Source organism: Anopheles arabiensis, chromosome X (assembly GCF_016920715.1).
Source record: "Anopheles arabiensis isolate DONGOLA chromosome X, AaraD3, whole genome shotgun sequence".
NCBI lineage: Eukaryota > Metazoa > Arthropoda > Insecta > Diptera > Culicidae > Anopheles > Anopheles arabiensis.
In genome coordinates this window covers 10,141,001-10,159,751 of record NC_053519.1, presented here as the reverse complement: position 1 = coordinate 10,159,751, position 18,751 = coordinate 10,141,001, and the positions used below count along the sequence as shown (strand labels likewise).

Sequence of the window (18,751 nt, the reverse complement as noted above, 5' to 3'; positions counted from 1 at the left end):
CCCGCCCGCCGCCATGGCCGAGCCGTGCGCACAAGCCGGTGCTGGTGGTTTGGATGGGTCTATTAATTTATTGTAATGACACACTTGCTCGACTCCCCCGTACCATCTTTGGTTCGATGGCGGGGAACAGCGGCTGCGTGCGCCCGAATGCACCCTGCGATGCAGTGCGTTGCCAAAAATAAAACTACATTAATATTTGTGAAAATGCTCCACAGACAATTGGTCAGAGACAATGGTTCTCACTTGAGACGCGAAGACACTGTTTACTTAGTGCTCTCGAGGCTGTACTATCTTCCGTGGCACTGTGGGCTTGTCAGACCAATTGTCAGTAGCGTCAACTGGAGGAGCTGAGCCATGCTGCCTTGCACGATGCCATTCCCGGCCATATTTATAGCCGTAAACCGGCGCGTTACCGCCGCGAACGATTTACTAACCTTGGTAGAGGTTATGCTCTCTCGCCTGCTGATCAAAAATATTTTCACCGGCATCCCGTATCGGTTGCTGTTTCGTGCACGGCTGGCCCGATCAAGGAACGAGTTCGATATTCGTCAAAATTTGGTGAAGGATTTATCGTACCGGGGAGCAGGGGAACCAGACGAAAACGAGCATTACTTTTTAGGGTGGGTAGTGTTCTCCGCAACAGAAAAAAAAACGGACATAAATCTAGCGTTTTGAGTAGCGCAAGGTTGACCCCGTTACGTTGCGTTACGTTACTGAATTGCTGTTACATTTGGATTCCACTACAGCCCGGCCCATGTTTTGCTGGAACAGTTACGTTACAAGCTGTGCGCATATGTGTGGGTGTGTGCATTGGCCACACACATTGCCTTTCAGCTCCCACCAGGCAAAGTGTCTGTACCGGACCTGCATACGCGAAGTACGCTGCCGGTTCTTGAAAAATATGAGCGGTTTTGCCCGCACGCCTGCATTCCTTCTCGCAAAGGTACCGAATTCCGCGATGCGATGCGTTCCGGTCGCCCGAATAGCGCACGTCGCCCGAGCACATACCGCGGTTATGAAAATTCGTCGATCCTGGTACCTATTTTTACCTACCAAACATTTAACCACCTACTGACGGATTCGGTTTGACTCATCGCCGCGGTTGGCCGCTGTTAGGGTGTCTTTCGTGCCGGCGGATGGCTCGATGGCACCGTGCAAGGGGGGCACCCAAAAATATTGAAATTCACACACAACAGCACACTGGCTGGCGTGTTGCAACATCGGTTTTGCGGTGTGAAAAAATAGGTCCCATCATTGGTGATCCGTTTGAATTTCTAACACGAGCACGATTCTGCTTGTATCTGCCGCTTTAGGTTTATCAGCGAGGTTTTATTTTCTGGTTAGATCGTGTAACAACACCGCAATGTTTCAACATGTGGCGGATCTAGAATGAACATTAATTAATCGGCCGAGATATATGTGTGTGTGCCTATATTTCTTCATCTCATTGGCGGTACCTGACCTCGTGCACCATCATGCAGACGTATACATAATAACACGATAAATTGAGCCTTTTAGCTGGATGAATCGAAACCTTACCAGCCTTGTAGCAGCCAGCGCATCTATCCAATAGATCACCGAGTTGACTCTCCCGAGCGTGCTTAATATGAAACTTTAATCAACAATGGTGTAACATATTTTCCATCTATCTGTAAGATGGAATGTTCTTTTACGCCATGGACGAGAAACTACGAAGTTTCAGGTGTCTCGACCAGCAGATTCCGAATAAAGGAATACTGTGACAGCAAAACAAAGAAACATTGATTACATTCGAGTCGGTTTACGATCCGACTGCAGCAGTCGAGTACAGATGTGTGATTTACGATGAGATTTACGATGCTTCTTACCGCCTACGCAGCCGCATCTGACCCTGATTTATGCCCCGCACAACATTGACAGTGCGAAAGAAGGGGGCGAGCGAGCGGGAGACACCCACCGTGCGCGCCAATGACAGGTTTGAGGTTTGAGACAAAGTCCGCTCATGAAATCGGACCATCTAAGGACATTTGGACGCTGTCCAAAAGTTTCCTACGCCCTGCCGGTTCTGAATGGTACATCTCGACCCACTCAAATTGCACATCTTGGTACGTTCTGTCTTGCTGCCGTACTGGTCATGTACACACGTTTGTTATTGTACGCTGCATTGATAAAATAAATTGCATACCAAGTGAAACTGGAGTACAAAACCGATCAGCACGATTCGATTGGAATGTTAGGAAAATCCGGGGACGAAGCGTCAGAGAACGTGTCATAGCACATCTTATCAGCAATACGCCGCAAAACAACACCCTGGGACATTGCTTTGCATCCGCAGTACGTCCCGGGTTTCTGCATGCGATCGCTGAATCGTATCGTCACAATGGTGAGACTAACGTAACGTGAGTCCGTTGCAATTTTCGGCGATCAGTACGCCGTGCTAAGAATAGCCGCAACGAACAAACGTTCATACTAGCGGCGTATACGCAGGCGAACTCACCCTACGCTCGACCCATCTCGCTCGAAACACACGCGTGCTTGTGCCGCAAGCGATTTGTGTAGGTAGTAGGGGCGGATAGCAAGAAGATCTTCTATTCATGCTCCCCCAGGCCTGCACGTTCTTTCCTCCTCTTCAAGTACAAACCACAGCCACTCCACGCGGGAAGGAAGGGCTAAAAATATCCCGCGTCAATGTAAATGCACCCTAGGCAGCATAGGTGTATCCGGTGCGTGCGGCTAGGGGGATAGGCGCGTGGTAGGATGGAGCAGAGCGATCGTCTGATTACGGGTAGGAAAGTGTGTGAAGCTTTCGCTGACGTATCGTACTTAACCGATAAACGATTTGCTTTTTAAAAACATACACAGATAGGAAGAGCGCGCAGCAGATAGAGAAACTTTCTGAGCCTCTCTTTTGTGATAAGATGCCGTCACTTCGTAGTCGGTCGTCAAGCTAGCGTGTTGCGTGCCAGTGCCGTGTGCCGTGTTCACTGTTGTAGAAGTAGCGTAGTAGAGAATCGAGTAGCGAAGTTCCATCTGCGGCTGTGTACTGATGCTCGCACCTTACTCCGCTCCACTTGCAGGTGTCCAAGGTATCTTCGACCACAACCACCACAAAAACGGTCAAATCGTCGGGCGTCACTCCCAGTGCTGCCGGCTCAAAACAAGCCACCGTTGACACTCTCGAGGATAACTGGGACGAAGCTGTGCTGAAGCAGTTGGTAAGATAGCTTCACCTTCTCATCTGCATTCCTGTATCTTCCACGCAGCAGCGAACTGTGCCCACTGTGCGCAGTTGTTCCAGTTGTTCCAGTTCCCAGCCACTAATCTGTTCCTTTTCGAACTTTTCAGCTGGAATCAACCACGAACTACGACGATCGACGCAAAATCCGTGCCCGCATCCGTCAAGTCATGGCTGAAAAAGAAGGTAGCATACATACGTAAACACTCCTTTCCCCAAACCACCCATGCAACACAACCGACCGTGTTTACACATCTTTCACGTACTCCCTGTGCACAAGGGTAGCCTGTGCAGGCAAGCACACTCGAAAACACTTCAAACGCGTATACGCTGTACGGTTACTTTGATGCGAAGCAAACGTTCGCCTTAAATGGAGGCGGCGTCGGCGGTGGCGGAAACATTTAGAGCAGCGTTACGCTTTCGCGTAACGCTCCGGACGGTAACGCGCTCGGCACTAGTGTGGAGCGGGCGGCCCGTCATGCGTCATGCCAACATCCTTCGCTTTTCTTTGCGTTTGTTTTTGTTTTACCACCGAGACACTATCGCCAGTTATGTTTCCTTAATGTGAGCGAAAGCTGATCGAAAACGTAACACCAAACGAGTGTTTTTTTTTCTTCTCTTTCTTCTATTGTTTTCTTTATTCAGTTTTTAAAAAGCAACAGCATACGCGCCAACAAATTAAAGCCATTAAAAACCATACAAAACCATACAGAACAGTATATGGTTCGCTCTCTAGAAAAAAAAGCGTTATAAACAAAACAAAACAACAACAGACAACAAACCAAAGCAAAGACTTCCCTTCTGACGGATCGGTTCGAGCAAGGCTTGCCAGATAGCTGGATTGATATTTTACTTACTGTTTTGATGTGATGTTGTTTTTTTGGATTGCAATTTGAGGCCGTGCTCGCGTTTGATCGTTTACCTTCTACCTTCTTTTACTGTTACTGTCGTTTCCTACTTGTCGTTTTCCTGTACTTGCTCTTTTCGTTGTTTCTTTTTTCTTAGTTTGTTTTTGTTGCGCGAATGGTTTAGTTGTAATATCATTTTTCTTCACAGGATTGCTGCGCCTACATATCTTATTGTATAAGTAAGAATAGTGCAACACCGTACTATTCCCCTGTTGTTTTTTTTTTTTCAAAGTCTTCGGCACTTCATCCTGTTGTAATTATACTGATTCTTATTATTATTATTTTCATCCGAGCTGACCGAAACTTGTTGCGTAGTGTTACAATTGCTACTTCCTTTTTGTCGTTGTTTTGCTCATCTTCGTGCAAGTTGTTCCAATAATTGCATGGATGAATTCATCTATTGATTTATTCATTAATTATGCTCTAGGACACAACGTTGAGGTGATTTCATTTACCGAGTCTTCATCGACACCAAATCACGCACCACGCCAGGCAAACGTTACCATATGCCTTTTAGGCATTAAATCCTTTCTGTCGAAATGATTAGGAATGAACGAAACGCTAAGAAGCCATTCGAGGATATAGCTTGGTGAACATGTCTATCAACATTAAACAATCGCATAAACAATCAACATTAAACAACACACTGAGTGTCTCAGCCTATCGTCACGCTGACACGTCTTTAGGATTACGTCCTCTCGAATATTTTTTATCAACGGTTCTAATCGGATTGATTGCTCTCTTCTCTCCCACAACCCTCTACCCTCTTTATCCGCTTCCTTGAAAACCGTTGTCCTCCCTGTGTGATCGGTGCTCCGTGTTGCGTCCACATGTCTGTGTTTTTATTTTCTACTGGGAACAACCAACTCCGGAACCAATCCACCCGCCGGTCGGAGAGTTTTTCTTTGCATCCCTGACCGATAAATCAACTCTCTCGTCCCTCGTTTTTGAGCAATGTGACATACCGCCGGTTTCAAATCAAACTGTATAATCCCGTCCTTCTACTTTTTCTCTATTTCTCGCTCTCTCTCTCTCTCTCTCCTCTTCCCTCCCACCAAATGTCGCAAACTGAACCTTGTGCGCGAACATGTGCAACCGTTCGAATTTGCCACTCACGATCGAACACCTACCCTTCCCCTCCACCCCCCCCTCCCTCATCCGCTCCCCCAATCCTCACCCAATACTCCCACCGCATCCGCATCCGTTCCGCATCAATGCAGCGTGCGCCGATATCGTCGCCATCGTGACAGCCGATCTGCAGCGCGAGCGCCATCTGCAGCAGCAACAGCCGTCGGGGACGATGGGGGCCGCTAGCGGTGGCAGTGGTGGCGCGGCCGCCCGCCAAACCGCAGCGACGGCAGCCGCTGCCAACGGTCTTTCACAGGGTGAGTCACTGCTGCTGCCCTTGCTGCAGGGGCTGCTGCTTAACAATGCGGCCGCCTTCGGCTACAAGGGTACTGCCGCGGTAGTAGGCGCTAGTGGTAGCGGTGTTAGTGGTGGTAGCGAGGGTGCTGGTGGTAGCAGTAGTAGTAGTAGTAGTGGTAGCAATGGTTACGGTAGTGCTAGTGTGAAGGTGCCACCGGTCGAGGATTCGGGCACGGAGTCGGGCGAAGACTTGCGGCTGCTGGCAGCGGCCGGGCTGCACGACATCGGTACCGCGCACTCGGCCCCGGCGGCGACCACCAACGGGGTGGTGGACAGCGGGCTGCCTACCATACTGGGTGAGGTGGCAGCGGCATTGCAGCGGCTGCAGCAGAGCCTGCAGGCCGACACGGCCGGCCCGGCGCCGAAGGTGCTGCAGATCGATGCGGAACAGCGGCGCGCCCTGCTGGCCCTGATCGCCCGGCTGCAGCAGGATCTGCAGCAGCCGGACAAGATTGCCGACCTGCGGCTCGCCGGTGCGCTCGACGGTCGGTGGGAGGCAGCGCGAGCGGCACCGCCCGATGGCACCGCGCACGACGCCGGCACTGCCGGGTTGGACGCGGGCCAAGCCGCCCGGGCCCGGGCCGGCAGTTCAAGGTTCGCTGCGAAGCGGCGGACGAACCGCAACAACCGGCACACGGTGGGCGTTAGTCGTGAGGAGCTTGCCGACGCGAGAAGATTCATCGAGGAGATGGTGAGGATGGACAGCCGCCACCAAGCGGACCAGTGCGTGACGTCACCGGACAAGGCGTACAGCCTGCAGAAGCAGCAGTCGCTCGGTGCGGTGCTGGGCCGGCCGGAACCCGACGTGCCCCCGGCAGGGGATGGGGCAGCTGCTGCGGCACCGGTTCAGGCCACCGCCACGCCGGCGACCGCCTTCGCCATGAAGCGGCCCAGCCAGTTCGTGCCGAAGGAGATGCAGAACGGGCAGACGGCGCTCGACAAGCTGGTGCTGCCACAGGGGCGCACCAAGCCGGCCAAAGAGAAGCTGCTGCTCCGCCAGTCGGTAAGCGTTGATCAGGATCTGCCGGCCGCGGGCGGACACGGGACGGCGAGCGATCGGCCCGATGCGCCGAGCAGCAAACCGATCGATCTGCACAAGCACAAGCCGGCCGAAAGGCTTCCAAAGCAGCAGCAGCAGCAGCAGCAGCAGCAGCAGGTGGAGCTGCCGTTCAAAAAACCCACGCAAACCGTCGCCCAGCGGGCGCTGGTAAAGAAGTACTCCTTCAACGACGGCTCCAGCTCGGACGAGGATGTGGCGCGCCGGGGGGCCGCCCGCAAACCGCAGGACGAAGCGGGCAAGACGGCGGAACAGATGGTGCTGCGGAACAAAATCACGCCGGCCGAGCCGACGAGCGGGCCGGGCTCGATCGTGGTCAACACGGTGCAGAAAATAGTGAGCCGCGAGACGAAACCGGCCGCCGGCAGTCCGGCGGTGGCGCGCCGCCACCCCCTCCAGCACGGGTGCCGCACGCCGGACGCGCCCAAGGACGATGCGAGCGGGCGCCCGCTGAACAAGTACGCCAGCAAGAAGCTGCGCATGAAGCGGGCGAACACGATCGATCTGCCGAAGGTGCTGCCCTCGGCCCAGCTGGACGACGGCGAGGATGGCCGGGCCGACCCGGCGCGGGAACCGGCGCGGTCGCAGCAAGCTCACCAGCGGGCGGCGGGCAAGCTGGGACCGGCGACAGTGCCGCCCGTCGACGTGCCCGACTTTAAGCCGCGCACCGAGAACGATCTCAAGTTTATGGCGTTTCTGCAGAAGCAAAACCAGCAGTCGCGCCAGGTCTGGAGCAAGCCGCTGCGCGAAGCCCACGGCTCGAACAACTGGACGCACAAGTTCGACCACCTGAAGAGCAACTTTGAGCAGGCGGAGCGGCGCGATCGGGGCGAGCTGCCGCCGAAGTACGGCGCCGCGCCGAAAACGTCCGCGATGAGCTTCTGGAAGCAGGCGGAAAGCAGCTCGTTCGACGAGACGCCGAGGGCCGGTGGGCGGCAGGCCAAATCCGTCACGCCGAACCAAACAACGGGCGTGAAGCCCGGCACGGCAAGGGTGGCTAGTGTGCCCACGCAGCTGGGTGGCAAGTACGCAGGGCCAATGGTGGCTGGGCAGGCGGCCAGTGCGGGTCCGTCGCCCAGCAGCAACACCGTCGTGGAAGGGAAGCTGGTGCTGCCGAAGGCGGTCGCTGCCAGTGCCGGCACCACGGTCAATCAGTTCTCGCACGCGCCCGCCTCCGCGTTCAAGCCGATCCCGCGCAAGCTGCCGCCGGCGAACCTCGAGTTCAAGCCGATCCAGGCCGAGCCGGACATTGTGAAGCCGATACCGGCGCGCATCTCCGCCACCGCCACCGGGCTGGTGAAGCAAATCGTGGCGACCGGGTTCAAGGAGACGCCCGAGGTGAAGCCGGAACCGATGCACGTGCAGCTTGGGCTGGTGCGGTCGCTCGCCGCCCAGGGCTACCAGGAGACGCCGTACGTGCCGCTGCCGAAGCTCGAGCGCACGCCCACGCACCACGTGCTCAACTACAAGCCGCGCCCGGACGGTGCGGCGGGCACGGGCGAGCCGGCCCCGCCCGCCCCCTGGGTCGGCAAGCGGTCCAGCGAGGTGGCCGGGCCGGCCGGGAGCCGCGTCGCCAGCATTGCCGCGACCAAGTTCACCGCGAACTCGTTCGGGCACAACAAGCCGGCGCTGCCGGCGCAGCAACCGCTCGCCTACCACGGCTCGCTCAAGTACGCGGAAAAGCCCGCCCCGTACCAGCACTTCCAGGCGCCGTACGAGAAGCGGGCCTCCCTGCCGGACGTGTCCGGGGTGGGCCAGCACGGCACATTCACCTACACCGACTACACGCAGCCGGCGTCCGTCTCGACCTTCACGCTGAACCGTAGCGACTCGCTGACCAATCCGGAGAACGCGCCGCTCGTACTGACCAGCACCAACTCCGTGTTTAGCCCGACAGCAGCGCCCTCTAGCCAGCCGCCGGCGCAGCAGCAGCAGCAGCAGCAAATCAGCTACCTCTCCGTCACGGCAACGGATCAGCACTCCTCGCCCCACTCGTCCGCCAACGCGGAAGAGGACGAGGACGAGGAGTTTGACGACCTGGAGTCGACCGATTCGCAGGAGATGCGCGCTGTCTCGAAGGTGATGCAGGCGCCCCAGGGCCAGCAGGCGACGTACACGGCCGCCCAGCGACCCACCCACCTGAACGGTGGCTACGATCCGACCGGCCGCGGTTCGCTCATCGCCCAAAGCTTGCAGTCGTCGCTGAAAAAGATCAAGGACAAAAGCCCAACGCCGCCCCGGGCGCGGCAGCAGCCGGCGCGCCAACCGCCGCAGCTCGAAATCACGCATCCCACGCCGGTACAGCCGGTCTCGCCGTACGCGATCTACAACAACGTGCAGCGGGTCAACGCGGCCGGCGGTGACCAGCTGCTGGCACGCACCAAATCGAGCCACTCGCTGGCCGTCCCGGTGCACCAGCAGTCCCGCCCGATCAGCGCAGAGAAGCAGCGCACGGTCGAGACGTACTTCAGCGGGCAGCAGCTCGCCGGCCCTGCGGCGGGCTACGCGATGACCCGCGCCGCCTCCAACCACAACCTGGTGATGCGCGACAAGTCAGCCATGGGGGGGCCGCCCAGCGCAGTGCGGCCTGTTTCGTACGCGGCGGGCCACAGCATGGGCTACTACACTGGCGGCCAGCCGACGGTTCAGCGGCCCGGGTACGTGGCGCACGTGGCGCCACCGCAGCGCCCGAGCTATCGGGACGAGCCCGTCCACTATCAGCCGATTGGCGGTGGACTGCTGAGAAGTCGCACCATGCCCCACATACCGCTCGGCAGCTTGGCCCTGCTCGACGAGAACAACGTGGAGGACGCGTTCGAGGAGCTGATGAACCAATCGTTCGCCGTTTAAGCCTTGACGAGCCTCAAGTGCGTTGAAGATTGGACGCAAACAAACCGAATGTGTTTGTGTGGGTGCGTGTGTGTGTGTTAATGTTGTTATTGTTGCGGGCACTGGCACTGATTAAGCATTCCACAAACACTTCCGCATACGAAGAACACACACACACACACGCGCGCTGCGAGTATTAGTAAGGAGACCTTTGATGTGGCGATGTGGAGGCCGCACGGTCAACAAATAGTTTTAGAACGAAAAAGCAAACCCAAGTGTAGATGCCAGGGCTGTGGCCTCGTGTTTGGCCGATGCGACCATGTTGCACGCCAACGACATACCCCTTTAGACGCTGTCAAACGTCGTCGTCATCGTGCTGTGCGTAGTGATATAGTGGATACTTCTCTAAGAAGATACTCGGATCGGATCGGATCGGATCGGATCGAACAGGAACGATGCGGTTCCGAACGCAACGGGACAACCCCGAACGTGACAGCCGTACATTGCAACAGACACGACCGAATCTCTGGGTAGCATTTGGAGCTCTCGCTCGTGTAGGACGCTCCGCGTTGGGTCCTTTTGCGAAGGTCCACGTCAACTACGTCTCACTGAACGCTAGAGCATTTGTTGAATTCACTAGTCGTGATACCGCCCGTGTCTCGTATCCCTTATAGAGAGATATATAGAGATAGATGTAGAGATAGATAGCGACCTGCTGCCACCACTACGTACCTCGCGAACTAGCCCCAAGCTCGTTTGGGAAAACTTCCAAAGACCATCGTCCTGTCGTCTCGCTAAGTCAACCTTTGCCATCGAGATGTGTGCGTGCAGTTCCAGCAGGATGATGCAGCAACCGTTGAACAACAACAACAACAAAACACGCAACCGCAACATTGAAACAACACCACTACTTCCACCTCGAACGAATGTACCGTGCACCTTACGTATCTCTCTCGCTCGCTCGCCCTCTTTCACATATACCAGTGCAATATTACACCCTCTTCCCCCACCCCCACTCAGTGAGTTTTCGATGCCATTTTTTCTGTCGTTTTTTCGTTTGTTTTTTCCTTTCTTTCTTTGCGTGTTTGTGGTTTTGTTTTACCCTTTTTTGTTATTGTTTTTTTTTATTTAATTGTTTTTCTCTAATGATCTCATTCTGACTATTGTTCCCTTTCTATTTCACGCCATCTTTTTGACCCGTTGCTCATTCACCTCAAAGCGGGTTGACGTTTTAAACACACTCCGCTAATTGGTGCTCGGCAAAGAGGCTCCCCAGCAGAGTCCTCGCCGCAGCCCAAGTGTCCTGAATCACCTACACTCTAATAACTGCACCCTGTGTTTGTACTGCTGCGTGTACTACCTGGCGCCGAGCAACATGTAACGCTGTATAGATGTGTAACAAACAGAAAGAAAGGCTCGTGCTTTTGTGTGCCGCACCTGGCAGGGATGGTTTTGTTTTTTTGTCCCGGCGTCAACGGCCTGCCAGCAGACTGTGGCCTCTGTGTATGTGGTATGTGCTCGTCTCGTACGCCACATCTGCTGCTTCTGAAAAAGCGCTCCCCTCGTTGTCCCTTCATAACCTGTGGAACAGTATCTGCAGGACGTGGACGTGTGATGATCGTTCCAAGCGTACCAAGCTTGTGACGCAAACCAATCCAATTGGTTCCCATTGGATAGATGTATAAAACAGGAAAAAGTTCTTTATCAAAATTCTCCAAATTATGCAGCGACCATCGGTCGGCTATCACACCGTACAGGTTCCGTTCATCTGTTCCATTACTAACCGCACAAACCGCCGTTGAAATGAAATCCTCCATCTCCATTCGCTGTGCGCTGGCATTGTGTGGCATTTGTTGGCTGTTGCAAGCTGTCTCATCGATCCATCCTCCATTCATCTCCTGCCTGTATTGTCCTTGGCTGTTTGCTAGTATGTGTGTTTGCGCGTGCTTGTTCCTAGTGTGCTGTAGTAGCCTCTCTGTGAGAATGTGTAGGCCCGTTGGTCTTTCAGGTTGTCGTTAGGCACTGTTGCACGGCATCTTACAGGGTTTCTTCGCTCATCCGATGACAGGATGACATACTTTCTCCTGATTTGTTGGTAGAAATAGGTGATACACTCTGCCATTGGTATTGTCAGAGATGCGAACATCACTCCGTAAGATGCCCAAAACGGTGTACAAAAGCGATCAGGATCCGCTGAGAAACCCTGTAAGCTGGGGCTGTATGTTCCGTGTACCGGTGTGCTGGTGTTTCGCACAAAGCTGATCACGTCCAGCTGCTGTTTTACTGTGTCGCTAACTAGTGTTACGTTTTGCTGTGCTTATTAGGTGCATCGTTGTACTTAGTGCTATTGCATTCCAAACATGTTCCCCGGTTGTGTAGTGTATGTGTACGCAAGATGCGATATAATGGATGTGCTTGATCTTGTGTAGTACCTACCATGATTGTTCTCCTTCCTTCTCAGATTTGAAAACTAGCAGGCATACTAACTACGGGCTAGCTACGGACTAGCCATACACACGTTGTTTTAATCGATCTTTAATTCCTTACGTACTCTTCTCTATGCGTTCTCTTTTCATCCCCTAAACTCATCCAACGCTACGCTAAGCAGTGCAGCAAACTACCACGCGCACTATCGCTAACACGAAAATGGAATCGCAGGATGGTTCTGCCGCCGTTACCACCAGAACTACAGGTACGTGACCGCATCGTTCAACGTTTGGCCGTACCGGCGTACTGATCTCTAGCGTGTTTCGTTGCAGTTACAACCAAGACCGTTGCCTCGAGTGCTCCCAAGCCGATGTCACCTTTCGCCAAGTTCCGGCAGCTCGACAAGCAAAACTCGCTCTCATCGCAATCACCTCCTAAGTAAGTTAGCACGATAACAGCTACCGGTAAAATACCGGCTGTCGAAAAGACCGTCGCTACATATTTTGTTATTATAATGACCTTCCATCCCACATGCGGAAAAGATTATTTATGACAATGACAGTTAGGGCTAGGGAATACAGTGGAAGGCTGAGCATGATGATAAAGGGTTCTTACTCTTGATTTGATACAGTTGGCATGCTTACTTCCTCTATGCACTCTCTGCGACAACACGTCACAAGGAGTGCAGAAAGCATGTCAAACGTACGTTGTTTTCGAACGTTCTATCCGTGCTCAGATTTCAATTGCATCCCCGTACAGTCTAGAAAGCTCCCATTTACACAATCTCATGTAGTAGTAACATCCTAATCGTATTCTTTCATTTCTCATCTCTTTAAAAAAAAAAACCTCGGTCGGTAGTATTAAACAACTTTGCGCTAATCATTTTACGACCGTGGCATTAACGAAATTTACGCCGAATGTCTTACAACTTCGGGAACAGAAAGAACTGTACCATCCTAACCGACGCACACGTTAACAGGCATGTTGGGTAATTCTTGGGATAGCAGCCTGAAACCCGTACTCGGTTGTAGACCGAGGAGTGTAGAACGTTAAGCCGTACAATCTCTAAGATATGATTAGAAAGTAGACCACAAGTGCCTTTAGTGCAGTCTGAAAATAGTAGAGTAGCGCGATAGTATCGTAAGTCCTAACCACGTAACCATTACACTTCTCAAAAGAGCTTCGTAATTAATCCGGGTTTTTTTCATATAACCATATCCTGAGTGAATTTTCCCCTAAAACAATCGCAGACTTATCTCTAACCTCCTCCCATTTACTCATTTACTCATGTAATATCTCATCAACGCCATCAATCGAAATCAAACTGAAGAATCAAACCCCAAACAAGCAGGGCAAATATTTCTTTCCATGTATTTGATACCTGCTAAGGATGTGTCATCATCGCTCAGGCTATCTATTTTGGAAGAAGATCTTCTGAATGCAATTGCAGAGGAAAAAGCCATTCCATCACGACACCCTCAATGGCTGTTGGTATTTCCATGCGCCCCTAGCTGCCCTCCTTTAGATCCATGCTAGGCTAAGACAGCGTCTCTGTCTTTTGTCCTCCAGCGCCCAAAGGCGTCGATTTTGAATTTCCGTTTTCAAAATTTCCCATCAAAATAGTCCAACATTTCCATTTTTTGGCTATATATAACATTCTTACAACCTGACGTCCCAATCTTTACCCGCTTGTTACCCAATCTCGTCCTTTCCCGTTTCGAGTTATCCCATTCTCGACTACATGCGGCCATGAAGACACCATGGTATTTGTTTTTCTTGTTGTCTATGACACTCTGATCATACACGAACACACACACACACACACCGTGTCTGGCTGGGTGTTTTCGTTTTTTCTTCTTCTTATTCTTCTTCTTCTTGCTGCACACGCTCCCCGTCTATAGCTCCCCTAAGACACCGTCCACTCCGACGACTCCGTCCGGCGCGATGGGTGGTCCGATGTTTAAGTTTACCGATCCCGCATTGAATCGTCGCGCCGCAACTGTTAAGGATCAACTGTTGCAGTGGTGCCAGATGAAGACGAAGGAATACGAGGTACAGCACCCTTTTTTGCTAGCTCTCTACTCCCCCACATTCCCATATTCCCATGCTCCATTCCGACCGACCCCAACCATTCCCGTTCTGCCGTTTTGCCCGCTGCCTATCCTGGCCCCCCCCCTCCCCCCTGCCAAGCTTCTTCTTCTCTCGTTTGACCGGACTTGTGCCTCGGTGTTTGTTTTGTCGTGTGTGGCTCCTATTTTTCCTCCTTGCGACGTACCCGACGTACGAATTCCAGGTGGCGTTCGAGTTAACTGCTGTAACTGATTTATTTTGTTTGGTGTAATTTTGTTTTGTTTTATATTGTTTTGGTCCCGGCTTGTCCGCTGAAGGATTGAAGCGCACAGCCTGCATTATTGCGCTGCAGCTGGCGACAGCGCATGGCTAGGCAAACTGTCTCGTAGTAGTCTTTGTGAATGTTTTGTGTCGTTTGCTAATGTCTGCTTTCTTCTTTCTTTCGCTACCGTTTTCCAACCACACCATCGCATGTACAGAGGGTGCCACCAAATACGCACTACCGATTAGGGGTGGAAAAGATTGCAAAGCGAAAGCATACTCTCACTACCCGCTGTTATGTTCCGCTCTTTTCCCTGTACACCACCTTGTACTCCCCTGTCACATGATTTGCAAATGGCTTATTGTAAATGTTTATCGCGCGAGCAAAGGGTCACAAAACAGTTGCACAAGCCGCAGACAGGTGAATGCAACGCTCCAAGCGTCCGTTGTCCGTTGTTGGATAAGTTTATGGAAGAAGTTGTTACCGATCGTACCATTTGGCGTGCTATTTATAAGGCATCATCATCAGGGCACCGAACAAATTTAAGCAAGCGGAACACATTTAACACGGTGGATAGAAAGAAGTGCGCGAAACACCCTGGAATAGCTTTTAAGTCGTCGACGTTGAGTTTGAGCATGAAAAGTATTGAAAAATTGCGCCAACAAATTCGATACTTTTAACTTTAAAAATAATACTATTTGCTAAGAGAACGTTCCATAAAGTACATGAACATTTACTTCGGCAACAATATGCTGTAGAAATAAACTCATATTTATTTTTCTGATTGAACAGTTCTTCCATTTTTGTCCTCCCACACATTAGAGGAAATATAAATAAATTCACAACAGTGGGACAGCATAAAGGTACATTTCTGGTGCGCAAATTATTACACATATTTTTTCTTATTTGTATTGTCCCAAGGAACCACGGACGTGATCACGCTGACCCTTATTACACAGCCTTGCTTAATTGTTGTAACCGGATAAAAGTCAGTCTCCTTCCGCTATAGGTCTAGTTCGAACCACGGTCTGAGCTAGCGTGCTAACGACTGGACTGCGATACCCGTTTGGAGCAGCATCTCGATAGGCAATCTTGACCGCGTTTCGCTGAGCTTAACAATTATCCTCGCTTGCTTCTTGTGTGTGCATATTGTGAGCATCACATTTCGTGTGGTGGTGTGAATTTTGAAAATTAATACTAACAGCTAAATTAGTCTGCAAATGGTGATAGAGCTGGGTGTGTTGGTGTAGAACCGTAATTTAGACATGTGTTTGTATTGGATGTTTTTTTTAAGTTTAAGTTTTTTATGTTTAGTGTTAATGCAACCTTACTACTACTAACAACCAGCATGTCGGTGAAAGTCGAACGATTCCAAGCACCTGCTCCCATCGCCACCCCATTCGCTAATCCCATTTTCCCTTTTCCAGCCAGTGTTGAGCGATTGATATCGGGTACTGTGCGCCGCACCGATACTCGCCTCATTACCCCTGAAAATGTGTTCTAACTGTTTACCATTCACACTCTATTCCATGTGTTTATTTTGCCCTTCCTCCTGCCGCCCGACCATCGTCATCGATCCTTCGACATCCCAGAACGTTAAAATAGAAAACTTCTCCACCAGCTGGTCAGATGGAATGGCATTCTGTGCGCTGATTCACCATTTCCTGCCGGATGCTTTTGATTTTAGCAAACTAACACCACAGCAGCGTCGCCATAATTTCACCCTCGCCTTCCGAGTGGCTGAGTAAGTAATGAACGCTCCTCCAACTTCTAACCGATTTTCTGACTGACCTCTGTCCTCATTTTCCTTACCTTCAGTGAAAAAGCCGGGATCGCGCCCCTACTGGATGTGGATGATATGGTTGCCATGCGAAAGCCTGACTGGAAATGTGTCTTCACTTACGTGCAGTCCATTTATCGACGTTTCAAAAACGAAATCTAAAGCGAACATACAAACACACACAAGCACACTCTCAGACTAAAAGGATGCTGATTAAGCGGAGCATATTGCACATGAAAAAGATATTACTTAAAAAATATACCGCAGCCTAATGCGACACGGTCAACACGGGCGTCAAACGGAAAGTGGTTGTGATTGTTAAAGGTTTTGTTTTTTTTTTTTTTCTCCTGCTCTTATTTATTTAAATCTGTTTATTTTGTTTACTGTTTTTGTTTCACAACGTTTGCTTTGGCGCATTAGGCTGTCCGGGATTTATTTCCGGAATTTGTTTTTAATTTGTCCGTTACTTTAAAAAACAACAACACGCAAAATGTGCGCACATTTCCATCCTTCTACTTGCCCAACACAACCCCCTTTTAATACACTGGGAGGATTCTGCGGGTGGTCATGAAAAGAAAAACCCGAAGTGGAGACTCCCGCACCCCGTATCTTTCGCTTGGAAGGGAAAATGTCGAACGTTTCCCATCATTTCGTAGCTAATTGTTTTGTGTTGCGGCCCTGAACAGAGGTCGATTCTTTTGCTTCCGTTCGTCGAAGTTAAACCGAATCAGACACACATATAGACACACACCGATCCATTAAAAGAGTGAAGATTCCATCTGAATCCACGGTTAGAAGTTTCTTATTGCTACTTGACATAATCACACAAAACACATATTTTACTCTCTAAAAGAGGTTGTATCGCAGGGTGATTGGGTTCGTTTTCGCTTTTGCTTAAATTTTGCCCCACGCACGTATATTTGCGTCCGAGTTCGTGAATCTGGACAGAGATGTTTATTTCGATCGAAGATTGACACAGCGAGTCGGACGTACTAGCGCAGGTTAGTCGGCAATGGCGAGACAGGGCAGCGCCTCTAATAAAGATATCAATTAGGTTGTTCATTCGCTCTAGTCCCAGCAACAAAAAAAAAAAATAAAAAACTGAAAACTTTGAGAGCGAGTTCTATGAACAAAAGGTAAAACTATGTAAAACACAGAAGCGAGACGAAAGAAGTTAGGATTGGTCGATAAGAGAGGAATGTGTTTTTGTGTATTTATTCTTACAAAAAGATGATATATATATATTTGTTTTTTCGTGTTTATCCTTATTATGCTCTCATGATTAATGTTAGTATGCATATATTAAACTTTTTTTTGAAGAACCACTTATTAAGAGTCAAACGCGTTTGTTCGATGAAATCATCGTTATCGTTAAATACATGCCTTAAACACGCTTCCTTGTTACAGCTACCGTGTCCTCCTAGTTGATCCCCTCTCTGAAACGGGAGTCTTTTCTTCGGGAGGCACGATTCTTTCTCATTCTCAGCGTTTATTGTACTGCTTCTTGCCCATTGTAAACCTGGATCAAGTGGAACAGGAAATTAAATTGTAAGATACACAAGTGAAGAATATTGCGAGTAAGGATAAATCCTGATTGATGATGAAAAACAGAAACGGGAAATAGTGACACTGCAAATATTGTTGAGATAACGAAGGGGTCAAGAAATGGAAAGCAACCATCGTATCCTGGTTTTGGTTTTTATATCGCAAAATATTGAGATCGAGAGAACGGGATAGAAGACCGATGAAGAGCGATATGTAGTACTGAGATGATATTACTTTGAACATAATGCTTTCGCTGCGTATCACATACGTTCAACTAGTTTCTTCACGTGCTTCAACTGTGTCTGTGGCTTTTTTTACATTTTAACTAAGCGCTGTCAAACGTTCAAACATGTTGACACTACAATGGAAAATAAATGAAAACTAATTTTATTAAACTTATCAACCACGCGTCAGCGTTTGTGTGTTTTTGGACTCTGCTGTACTGTGTAAGGCCTTTTCAACGGTAAGTACCAGTTAATATTTTTGGCACCCAAGAAGTCGTAACATTTCTTTTGTTTCTACAATTTTTATTACTACTTGCTAACTATTTGGAGATTAACTAAAGAATAATCACTATCTATTTATTTATTTATTTATTTATTGAAGATAATTGCGTGGCGCGCGCAGGGGCCTTTGCAATATTAAAAATTAAATAATACTTAACACTTTGACCGCCGGTCTGACGTCACAGTTTTTGAGTGAGCACGTAGCGCATGGCAAGAGAGCGATGAGAGCGACAGTTTCTCGTGCTATTGTTATCACTCTTTTGTTTAATGGCGATAAGCGGCGTAGCAGTTCTCGTTCGCTCGTTACTACCTGATTCGTTCTCAAGAGAATCACTGAGCGTCAGATGCAAAGCTGAACGGTGAGCATAATACAGACATGAACATTTAAACGTGGCAACGGTAATATTGAAGTCAAAAAAGCAGTAGAACTTATTAAAAGCTTTACACATTGAAATAATTGGATCATGAGCTCCTCTGTAAGTACGGGCCCGGTCTATTTTGATCAGAAAATTCCGAGGACGTAGTGCGTGGTCAGTGGCGTACAAATTCATCTTAAGAAGAAGCTCGGGAGCATCAATTTCGCCTTTTGTTAATTTTGCTCCAAAAACTGCTTGTGCTACCTCCCTACGTCTCTCTAAGGACTGCAAACCTTAATTGTTAGAGTTTGATATGTTAGAGGCTGGTAATGAGATACCCGCACGCGGGAACAACGGCGGGAGTCGCCGATG

At 50.3% G+C, this 18,751-nt stretch overlaps 1 protein-coding gene across 1 annotated transcript in view; it reads left to right on the top strand.

The window, feature by feature from the left end:
- Window positions 1-17,916, top strand: part of LOC120905568 (microtubule-associated protein futsch-like) — a 47,660-nt gene extending 29,744 nt beyond the window's left edge. The window contains exons 6-14 of the mRNA XM_040316490.1: window positions 3,057-3,194; window positions 3,325-3,400; window positions 5,343-9,448; window positions 10,110-10,452; window positions 12,042-12,125; window positions 12,193-12,298; window positions 13,762-13,912; window positions 15,785-15,936; window positions 16,011-17,916. Of these exons, the coding sequence (XP_040172424.1) occupies window positions 3,057-3,194; window positions 3,325-3,400; window positions 5,343-9,448; window positions 10,110-10,452; window positions 12,042-12,125; window positions 12,193-12,298; window positions 13,762-13,912; window positions 15,785-15,936; window positions 16,011-16,134 (5,280 nt within the window). The 3' untranslated portion in view covers window positions 16,135-17,916. The remainder of the gene's footprint in view (window positions 1-3,056; window positions 3,195-3,324; window positions 3,401-5,342; window positions 9,449-10,109; window positions 10,453-12,041; window positions 12,126-12,192; window positions 12,299-13,761; window positions 13,913-15,784; window positions 15,937-16,010) is intronic.
- The last annotated feature ends 835 nt before the right edge of the window (window positions 17,917-18,751 follow it).